Here is a 10879-nt window from a genome sequence, read left to right on the forward strand (position 1 = left end):
CACTACGAGATAAAACGGAAATTATTCAAATAAAAATATTCTTGTGACAAACGCGGTTGGCTAAAGATCTGGAAATGTTTTCAAATTTTAAAGACTATTTCCAAGAAAAGAATGTCAACCGACATGTGATAACTAGTGTCAACAAAACTTACAATTACTTACAGAATATTTTAGTCTTTATTATCCACAGAAAGAATCCCTGGCATGATTATATTTGAATAATAATGTAAGTTTAGACCTAGCTCTTCTAATTCTTGGGTATTCTGAATATGACGATTTCCCTTGTGTTTTTGTTTAGTAAAGCACGTTTATTAGATTGACGTTCTCAATCTAATAAAATCTCGAATCAGAATTTTTTTTTTTAATTTCAGTGAAATAATATTGGAATACATTTTCACCGGTAGATATATATTTTTAACCAAATTTCTCAGCAATATTATAGGCCTACCAAATTTGACCACTTGAAAATTCATCCGCTGACTTACTTATTAAAAAGTTTTGTTGTATGATAAATGCAGGTCAAACTTTAATCATTCTTTAATGCAAAATTTATTATAATAATTTGCAATAAATAAAAGTCTTTGTAATAATATATATGTATATTATATTTTTAAATAGATGTATTATACAATATAAAAATTATTTCATTGTTGTAAATAAGGTTGAAAATAAGGAACACAGTTTAATCGTTCTATATGTACTCGGAAGTTTTTAACCGTCAATCATCATTGTTCATAGCAATGACCACACAAAAAAAAACAATAAATAAATAACCGTCAACGATGAAAAACTTCCAGAGCAGATAATGTTTGAAAAGATGGATTAAATTGAAATAAACCATCCAAGTATTGAATTATCTCTATCCTTGACTGGAAATAAAAACAGGTAACAAGTTATAAATTAAATAACTTAATCACTGAGCGTGCGTGCGCCTCTGTTTGGAGTTTACACTATCGGCGCGGTTAACGGGGTTATTCGAATACTGTTATTGTCTCTGTCTTAACGCGCTAAATCTCGGTGCGATTACTCCCCCTTTAACCGCCTACTGAACTCTTCTTGCTGCAACTCCTTCCACTCCTTTTTCGCTTTCATGCGTTTCAGCTGACCGTCCCTGTGAAAATATACAATACAGTTAAGAAAAAACTAAATATAATTATGGTAAAAAAATAATAGTAATCATTTACCAAACTAAATCGACGAGTCCTCCTTGTTCCGCTATCACCGACTTCACCCTGTTTGCAAACTCTACAGCAGTCTCATTTGCTCTCCTATACATAGGCGGTAAATACCATACATCACAAACGATCGCCCACGATGTCATCATCATGTATAAATAATGCATCATCGAATATCTCGACGAGTTCCAAAAAGCATCCCCAAACTTTGGGTCGTACCTGTTGGGAGCAAAATCTCAGGATCGAATCAATCGTATTTATTAAATAAACATATTAATAAAGCAGTGGTTACTTTATGGCAACTGGATAAATAACACCTCCGACTTCGAAACTGCCCTTCTTAAACTGCATCACAGATGTGTTGTTGATGCACGTGCCTTCCGGAAAGATTAATATAGGCGGATTGTTTGGATCGGACACATGTTCCTTTAATCTGTTGGTGACGGCATGTCTGTCTTTCACTTCCGATCGCTCAAACCAAATATGAGGAGATGCTCTGGCGAGAGCCCTCTGTAGAATACCCAAGAATCCTCCGTGACGTTGACCAATCTAAGTAAATACATTAATAAATGATATTTTTATATACGTATAATACATTGGGTCTTCCCATAAGTTATGTGTCTTTTATTTGTTTTCGCCTTCCATCCAAATAATTTTACGGACTTCGGAATATGAAGTAATCTGATGGTTGGAACATCTATTTAATAAGCTATCTAGATTAATCATGTGGTAAAAGACGATCAACTTATGGGATGATCTAATTGAAATAAATAAATGAAATGAAAAGCAAAACCATATATTATTTATACAGAACTATCAAATATATTAAAAGCGAATTGACATTTAGAAAAAAAGCCAAACATGCATTATAATTTGAACTAAAATACTTTAGTGACGCCTTAAGTGATTATTTATACATTCAAGGACAAATATTTCTAGAAAAATATCCCGTGTTTATGTAAACAATTTTTTGGGTTTCTTGCCAAATGACATTACTCTTTTGTATTCGGGTAATCAAACTTTAGATTTGGTCTATGGTAAATTATCATTATCGACTTGATTAGTAATACTAAATAAAAGTTAATTAATGCAGCAATTAAATAAAATAATATGAAGCAATAATCATTTAAAAAAATTTGAAACATATTTTAATTTAATTATTACAGAATTACAAAGATGAAAAAAATACTAAACATGAAAAACATAAGCTTTCAACTCTCACTTCCCAGATGACCATTTTGAGTGTTAACAAAATCTAGATATCCATTTTGAATAATCTCGGAATGTATTGCTTACATCCTAAAAATTTCGCTTGTAATACATTCTTAAAGCAACCCGAGTAATTGACGTTTAAACACGATTTCAAAATGGTCAGCTTGCAAATAAGTGATTCTACATGCGTATATCTTAGTATAAAACAGACCAATGAATAGCAGTTGTCGCACATGAGCATGAGCGCGTCGATCGGGCTTGTGTGATTGGCGACGCAGATGCCGGGCCCTCGCGGTGGCTGGCCGTGGTATGTGACGACGGCGCTTATCGAGCGGCTGAGTAGCGCGAAACATGACGCGGATAGGCGCCGGTTGGCGTGTCGCCGCATTTGACCCTCGGGCAGGCATCCCACCAAAGCCGTGCACGTGGTCAGGCTCACCACCTGCACAACACCGGGACACCCAGGCAGACGCGAGTTAGCTACACAGCACCACCACAGAACATATACATATACATCTGCAACGTTGACGTTTTCTCCTTTGTATAACCAACAAAACCCCGTTCGAGATGACAAATATTACACAGCATAACAAGATCTTGGCCACAGTAAGATAAGAGTTGTATGTAAAATTACAAATTGATTTCAGCTCTATTGTTAAGGTTTTTTCTATATATATAATATTGTTAATGATGAAATACTATTCTTGAAAATATCCAACTAAATCCCGTGCATCTTTATGATTGATTATGTAAGACTGGAATACGATACTTGGACATGTAATGAATATATGAAATTATTTAAGTGCAATTCTTTAATTCTAAGTGCGTGCTACTGATTTTAGTTTTTACAATCGACAAACTACAGTAAAAAATATTTTAATAACAATAATTAAAAAAAATTCTATTTGTGATTTATTTATTTTACGATAGCTAAGCGCAAGATTATGAGCGCAATGTGCGAGAATATGAGCGCAACTGACAAGTAAATTAAATTTTGCCATTGAACAAAATCGCCCATAATAAAAAATCTACACAAGCTAAACGTAAATTAATAACAGATTTTGAATCAGAACATTATTGTCAATATAAATTAATTATTGAATCTTTGTAAGTGTAAACCCAAAAAAATTCAATATAATAAATTAATAGCATTAGAATAAATGTAAAATTTTCAATAACAACTTTTCCAGCATTCAATGACGCATATTTGCGTCATCAGCTCTTAACGATAGTTTTTACAAATTATGCAAATCATTCATCTGCTTAAAAAAATAGAACAGTTTTTTTAGTAAAAAGTCATGATTTTACACAAATATACAAACAATTAAGCCTGCTTATTCTATTTTTCACACTACACGAGTATTTAAGTATTTTGACACTATCTCAATGGAAGATGGCAGTAAAAATTAAATTAATTGTACATGTGTTTTTAGGCTTTTGACAGTTTTAAAAGTAATTACATACAATTTTACGACCAGGGAACAGTGTAGGAAAAATGGTTTGCACAAATTGGTCGAGGCTTATATAAATAAGTTGATGAAATAAGAATAAATGTAAAATTTTCTTGATATTGAATGACTCATAAGCATACGGCGGCTCTAACATATTTCGACGCGTATTTGCGTCAACGGCTCTTAACAATATCTTTTACAAATAATCATATTTCAGTCATTGATCTGTAATGTTAACATATTATGAATAATGAGAATTTTTTCAATGATATAGTCTGAAATGAACATAGTATTTTTCAAAGTAAAAACATACAAAAAAATTGACGTTATTAATAAATAAGATTATTAAAAAAAATCAGCTGAAACTAGTGTGAAATTTTATATATAAATCGATTTATCTTATCTTTGTGGCAAAATAGTGCAAAAATAATCGTACTGTGTTATCATGCAAGTTCATGTTTGTACCTAATTACATTCTCAATTTGCATAAATTAATTGTGGAAACGTTTTAGAAGCTCTAGTAACACTTAAGATGTCCTGAATTAAGTAATAATATTCAACACCGTTGTTTTGATTTCTACTTTCCATTTCAAAACCAATAGAAAGTTGTTTTGTTAAAATGTTGGTTTAAATAACAGGAAAAAGTGGTCAACATATTAAGTTATACAAAACTACGGAAAAATTAAAATAAAGTTTTAGTAATACGTATAAGTTAAATACCGTTTAGAAATTGTACTCGCATAGATAATTTAATTTTTTAAATTATTATTTTATTATAACAAAAAAGAAGAATAAAAAAACGAGTGAAAAAGTCGTCACTCAAATTTTGTTTATGCAAACGAAGCAATCCCGTTAATCCAACATCTTCAACTTTGGCAGCATGCACGTGATAAAACCGATGAATGATAAATGAACAAAGCAACACTGACATCTACGATACTCCCCTCCCCTCAAATCCGACAAAAAGCGGTTTTCGAGTATCATTATCTCACGACACAACGATAATAATGAGCACCCCCGTATGATGATAATATAAAAATTATTGTCAAGTCAGCCCTCCGTAAAAGAAAATTTGAAACTCTACCAAACTGAAGCAGTTCTCTGACGACAGCATCATGACGTCGATCGGCGACGTGTGATTCGCAACACAGAAGCCGGCCCCGTTCGGCTTGTATTCTAAGTTGTGGAACGCGATGGTGCCGGAGAGGCTACGGGCTAATATTCTATGACCGATTTTGTAGCAAGTGTTTCCGCACAAGCGCTTCAAACGACCCGCCGGCAAGTTACCGACTACAGTCATCGACACAACAATCCATATCATCTGTTTTTCATTAATTATAACATCATCATAATCGTGTATTGTATGTGAACATTATACTGTACAGATTGACTCAAAAAGTAGTTAAATTCAATACAATTCAAATTCACTACGTCAGCTCAAAAATACATTTTTGAGCCATTCTGTACCGATAGAAATAGTAAATTAAAACTAAATCTTACCCCAACAAAGCAAATAAAGACACGCAGCGGTAAAAGAAAGAAGTATCTAATAAAGAATCCTAACATCCATATCACAGTCAACCGCCACGATAAAAATTCATAACTCCTGCAACAACAAAAAAGTAGCATTGTAAATAAACTTTTTTACTAGCATCAGTCTCAATGAACAAACCAAAACTGGTTTCTCACTATTATTTAACTAATAAAAAATCAAGGTCAACTTTCTGTTTTAACGTTTTCGCACCTGTTGGTTCTAGTGAGAAGATTCCAGCTCCTCAATTCTTCAGCTTCGAACACCGACGTGACCTGATCTTCGATTATTGATTCCACGCCGGCTTTTATGTATTCTAAACAAGACTCAAGGTTGAAATCAAAGCTAGACGGAGATATATCTTCCTAAAAAAATGAATTAAACAATAAAACACTCGAGCAAAAATGCACAAAAAATATTCACCTTTGTTACTGTGGTAAAAATATTGCTTTCTTTATTGGTTGGTTTGACTCCGTTGCAATTTAAGCTGTGTGGTCTTTCCAAGCCCTTATCGGGAGCCAAAAGTGCTTCTCGGTGGATAACGACGCCTAAAATAAAATAAAAAAAATTATAACTACTGTTTAGATTGTAAATAAATTTTCAAAACACATATACTCGAAATTGTTCTAAGAATGTATTACTAGCTACACACGATAACGGCTCTTACAGCCCTATCATAATGATTTTTGACTTCAGATACATTTATATGCACTTAGATATCGTCGAAATGTAATGTTACTATTCCAACTAATCCAAACCCTCATGAAAGATAAAACAATTCTAAACTAAAAAATCTATACAATTAATCTAGTCATAAATTTAACAAGTTTTATCTTCATGTATTCAGTTGTGTTTTATTACTATTTATAACATGTACATTAAAGCAGATAATAAAGTGTTTTTAATGGCAAAGATTAATCAAAACAACATATTATTCTGGAAAATTTTGCACGCCTGTATGTTTTTTCGTGTTGCTATCAACGAGTTGTATAAAAAAAGATAAAGTAAGAGATAAAGATCAAAGTTCTCTTTAACAAAAGATAGACTCATAGTTTTATATACTGAATTTACTAAAACTTATTGTAACATTCGTAGACGTAAATTAGATCATTTATTATATAATAATACCGCTAGTACGAATGTTACAATAATAAATTAAACAATTTTAGTTTCGAGTGTTAATTTAATAATATATCAATACGAACCATCAGATTGATTGGAATTTGAAGCATCATCACCTCCACCTTCATCTTCACACGAGTCTGATCGTTTTAACTGTTTCGCAACTTCAACGTGTTGTTTTCCATACTGAAATAAATGTAAATAAGACATAAAAAACATGTTTATTACATAATAAAGTTTCGATTTTCATCATGTTTCATTTTTCTTATCTCTTTTGGATATAACGAAGGTTAAACATTTAAGATTAAATTGGACTGATATTATCGTGTGTTTTTTCAATAGATATAGGACACTTGTCAGTTTAGCGATCTACATATTATATAAAGTAATCTTATTATTGTTCAAAAACAATTAAAGTGTCTATATATATTTTTTATTATGTTGTTGTTGACTGGAATGGAAATTGCTTAAAAAACAGATTTTAACTAGAATATTTTATCTTCTGCATGTAATAATTAATCTACATTAAATCAGATTTAATCGTTTCCACTTTTTCAGTAAGTTGGTTGAAAATTATATGGAATATGCTACTTCAATGCCATAAGAGCACCGGTGTACACATTTTTTCAAATATTAAATACACGGAGATTTTTACAATTTTGGGTATACAGATTTCAAGTAAATACAAAAAGTCGTAGTTGAAAATATCTATAATTGATCAAAAAAACTTGAAATATTATGGGGATGTCTAAGCTAAGGATTGATTGTGAACACTGTTATATTGATGTGCTATTGCATTCTGTAATGTACGGTTAGTGTCCAGATATCGATTTTTAGTAATTTTACAAATGCGACATTTCTGAGACTATATTTTTTTTAATTTCTGGCAACTCTAATATTGATGCAAAAATAACTTAATTTAGTTGAGTTAAGTTTTATCTCAGCTGTCTTATTTTTTTAACAGCTGAAAGGTGTTTTTTTCCTAAGCTGACAAAATAAGTATTGCGTAAACAGTATCAAAGAGGAAAAGAATATCCATGTTTTTGGGATTTACTCTAACACAATTCATCTGACAAATATTTGTTGTGTAATGATGCAATGACATTTATTGTTGATCCAGTGGCAAAACATAGATGACAAGTGTTTTTTTTTTTAAAAAACTATCAGGAAAGATCATAGGTCGGTTTTATTTAATCATAAAATGATTTGTTTGACTTCTACACATTTACTTGTCTAACAAACAAATATAAACAATATTAAAAATGCATATAAAGCATTTTAATTATTTCAGGTAGTTTCTGGCATTACTTGACATCTGACTCTGTACAACAATACTTAAATAATCTGCTACTTTATAGGTAGTAATAATCTTCAACAACTGTAATATGATAATTGTTTAATACATTAAATGAAACATAAATTTTATGCATTTTTTGTGGTTTTTGCAATGCTGTAGATAAAAGTTTCAAGAATGATGTCTAATAAAAAAAATACTCTTTATCTGAATTAAACCAATAAGGGCTCATTTATTATGTTTATTTTAAGTAGCGAAATTTAAAACCAGACGCGCCATATACTTTTGAGTACAAGTTAATCGAAAAGATTTAGTACTTCTAGCGATGAAATGAAATTGTGGTGGTTCAAAACATTGCTTTCTAGAAAGTTACAAGAACAAACGTCTAACTAAACAAAACATGGATGAAATTTACATTTCGGAAGCCAAACATACTTTTAAAAGCTATAAATTATCATCGATTACTATAACATAAAGTTGCAATAATACTAGTATTACAGAGAGACAAAATAGTCAATACCGGTATTGACATTATTTAATTAATTGGTGATAAAAACAAAAATAATATTCGAGTACTGCTATGTTTAGTGATTATCAAAACACAAACATTCGAATATTCTGTCAATTATTGTCTCGACATTCATTTAAAGTCAAGCTCAATGCTTAATTGCTATGTTTATGTTGTGATATATTGTTAAATGTTTTTTTAGGGGGAGAGGATATAATTAATAAGCAGAACAAATTTCGACTTAAGTTGCCGACATTTATGACCAATTATCCCTCTATTTATGCATATTTCGTGTTTCAAACAATCTTCCTTACATTTGAGTACTTTTAAAAATACTTTGTACTAATTGTGTTGTCTAAGAGTACTAATAAAAATCATTAACTGTGTACAAAAACCTTTTTGTCCCATTTATTTCTTCACTTTCAATAGTTTATTACATTATCGAAAAAAATATTTTAGAAAATATGGGAAAACATCGTTTTTGATCGATTGCTAAATTTTTATACCAGGGATTACTGGTTATTTTTAGTCAGTTAATAGTATTTTAATAAATATGTTTGTTTAAAATGCGGCATATTTTATTTTAAAAACAGATTTATATATTTATTTTCGAAAGATTTATCTTTTGTATTTATCTCACAAGAAAAAAGGATCTTCTTACTGTATAGTCCAATACAAATTTGTAGTCAATAAAAATAAGCAATAGTTTCATTTTATGTGCAACAATAAGACATTTTTAATCGGACACTAATCACATATGTGAATAACTCTACATTAACATTAATTAACCATTCGTAAGCAAGGAGTAAACCTTGACACGCATGTTTATTTATTAAAAGACATATCGCACACAGCTGTCATTGATTGAAAAAAAATTTTAACCAAAGGGTCGATAATTTGCTTCGATGATAATGAAGATAGAAGTAACGGATTTGCCGCCAATTGGGCGTAACGCAAGTAAAAGTGGACTCGACAACCTTGTTGTCCAAGTGCGTAATTGGCGATCGTCATCGCACTATACACATCGTTCGCGGGTCAAAGATTGCAAAGCGGTAAAGGTATACTATATTCCAGATGAGAGAAGCGAAGCTAACGAGTGTTTCTAACCTCGAAGAGCTTGAGGAGTAGACGCACGTAGAGACGGCGCACCCCGATCGAGGTGCCCAGGCCGGCTAGGGTGACGACGGCGGCGACCAGCAGGACGAACGGAGCTAGGACCAGCGCCCAGGAGCTCCAGCCGCACGGAAAGCCACTCAGCCAGCCGCTCGTCGACGACCACATGTCGACAGTGACGGTCCGGCCGACGACCATCCGTCGACTGAACTCTCGAAGATCGCTCGACGGCCATAACGCGACTAATAACGTCCTATGCAAAATAACGATCAATCAAAGGAAAAATAATAAATCTTTTTCATATCTCTGCATTTTTCATTTATAACTCCTATTATTTATCAAAGTCATTAAACAGATAAAATTCACATCTAAATTTTAATACTTGACACATTTCATCGTTTCACCAAGTTCAACAAGAAAAAATGATTTATATAATAAATTGCGAATTTAAACTAACGAATCGTTAGATGATATCAAAATACAGTGAGGAGTGAGAAAATGTTATTTTATGTTCAAGCACTAATTAAAACAGACGCGGTGAAACAACTAAACGAAATCTCGCTTATTAGCTTGCGATAAATTGATGTTTAGAAGAGTTATATACGCCTGTAAAATATATATGGCATAAAATTAAAACTGATGAATGTGTACAAACACAAGATCAACAGTTTAAATAGAGAGTGCAACATGTATTTAAATCACACTTTACACAAAGACTTCTGTAACCACCGAACCCCCGCCTCTTTTACTGTAACCAAACATTAGAGATATAATATTGAATCGAGAAAGCTAGGACAATTGAACTATTAAAGAGCATGCATGTATTAATAAAACAGGTAAGATGGCGAGTGTTATCTGTTCTTACATACAAAGCTACCGATAACGAATCAGGGCCCTGTGAAATTAATGATTCAGGGGCCTGCGGCAGAAAAAGGTATTTTTAATATTTTTAACATCGTAATATAATTTATTTTTGCATTTAAAAAATATTCAGCTTTAAATAAATATATCTATTTATGTGTAGAAATATAAACAAATATCAATATTGTTACTAATAAATAGAAATAAAATTAAATAAACACAAAGTTATGCCAGGCCTTTAGGGTTAAAGATATTGTTGAATAAACTTGGTATTCAGACTTTGAGAAAACTTTTTGTTATAATGATTGTAATTAGTGACTGGAAGAGGATGTATACAATTATAGATCAGTTGTTGCATGTTCATAATATTGTTGTATAGCTGGGCTGTGAGTTAATCCGTCGGTATGTGTGCTTTTGGGACTGAATGCGTATTGTATTGTATTGAGTTGAATACGTATAAAATATACGTTGCTGATATTGCGGCATATTACTGATCTGATGAAAGCGTAGTTCTTGTAAGTTAATACTGTGAGGTTGCCCAATTCGGCCTGAAGCAGAATATCATTTATATTTTTTTTACGTCAAATCTTTGCTTTGTATCCAAGCCTCTTA

General features: G+C 31.8%; 1 protein-coding gene across 5 annotated transcripts; it reads right to left on the reverse strand.

Moving 5' to 3' along the window:
• Nucleotides 1-642: 642 nt before the first annotated feature.
• On the reverse strand, nt 643-9613 carry Gpat4 (Glycerol-3-phosphate acyltransferase 4). Of its 5 annotated transcripts, none has more exons than XR_015812276.1 (10): nt 9401-9613; nt 6575-6677; nt 5793-5917; nt 5583-5734; nt 5339-5444; nt 4923-5159; nt 2599-2867; nt 1468-1724; nt 1185-1394; nt 643-1111 (listed from the first exon to the last, which is right to left on the reverse strand). XR_015812276.1 is itself a non-coding variant. In XM_088204001.1 (10 exons), exons 1-10 carry the CDS (start codon nt 9602-9604, stop codon nt 1024-1026), a joined length of 1713 nt encoding a protein of 570 aa, XP_088060127.1. In that variant the 5' UTR covers nt 9605-9613; the 3' UTR covers nt 643-1023. The 5 variants fall into 5 exon arrangements, 4 of the variants coding, with proteins under 4 accessions (XP_088060127.1, XP_088060130.1, XP_088060128.1 ...); XM_088204001.1 differs by having other exon boundaries at nt 2599-2829; XM_088204004.1 differs by lacking the exon at nt 4923-5159 and having other exon boundaries at nt 2599-2829.
• Nucleotides 9614-10879: the final 1266 nt, after the last annotated feature.

Source organism: Plectrocnemia conspersa, unplaced genomic scaffold (assembly GCF_051122295.1).
Source record: "Plectrocnemia conspersa isolate PC_06_02 unplaced genomic scaffold, ASM5112229v1 ptg000014l, whole genome shotgun sequence".
Classification (NCBI taxonomy): Eukaryota; Metazoa; Arthropoda; class Insecta; order Trichoptera; family Polycentropodidae; genus Plectrocnemia; species Plectrocnemia conspersa.

Excerpts from the sequence above, each read along its gene's own strand:
- Gpat4 (XM_088204001.1), bottom strand. The coding sequence starts at position 9,604 with ATGGTCGTCGGCCGGACCGTCACTGTCGACATGTGGTCGTCGACGAGC. Across the intron at positions 5,445-5,582 it reads CTTCTCACTAGAACCAACAG|GAGTTATGAATTTTTATCGT; the intron begins GTGCGAAAACGT and ends TTGTTGTTGCAG. Across the intron at positions 1,725-2,598 it reads GCGACAACTGCTATTCATTG|ATTGGTCAACGTCACGGAGG; the intron begins GTCTGTTTTATA and ends GTATTTACTTAG.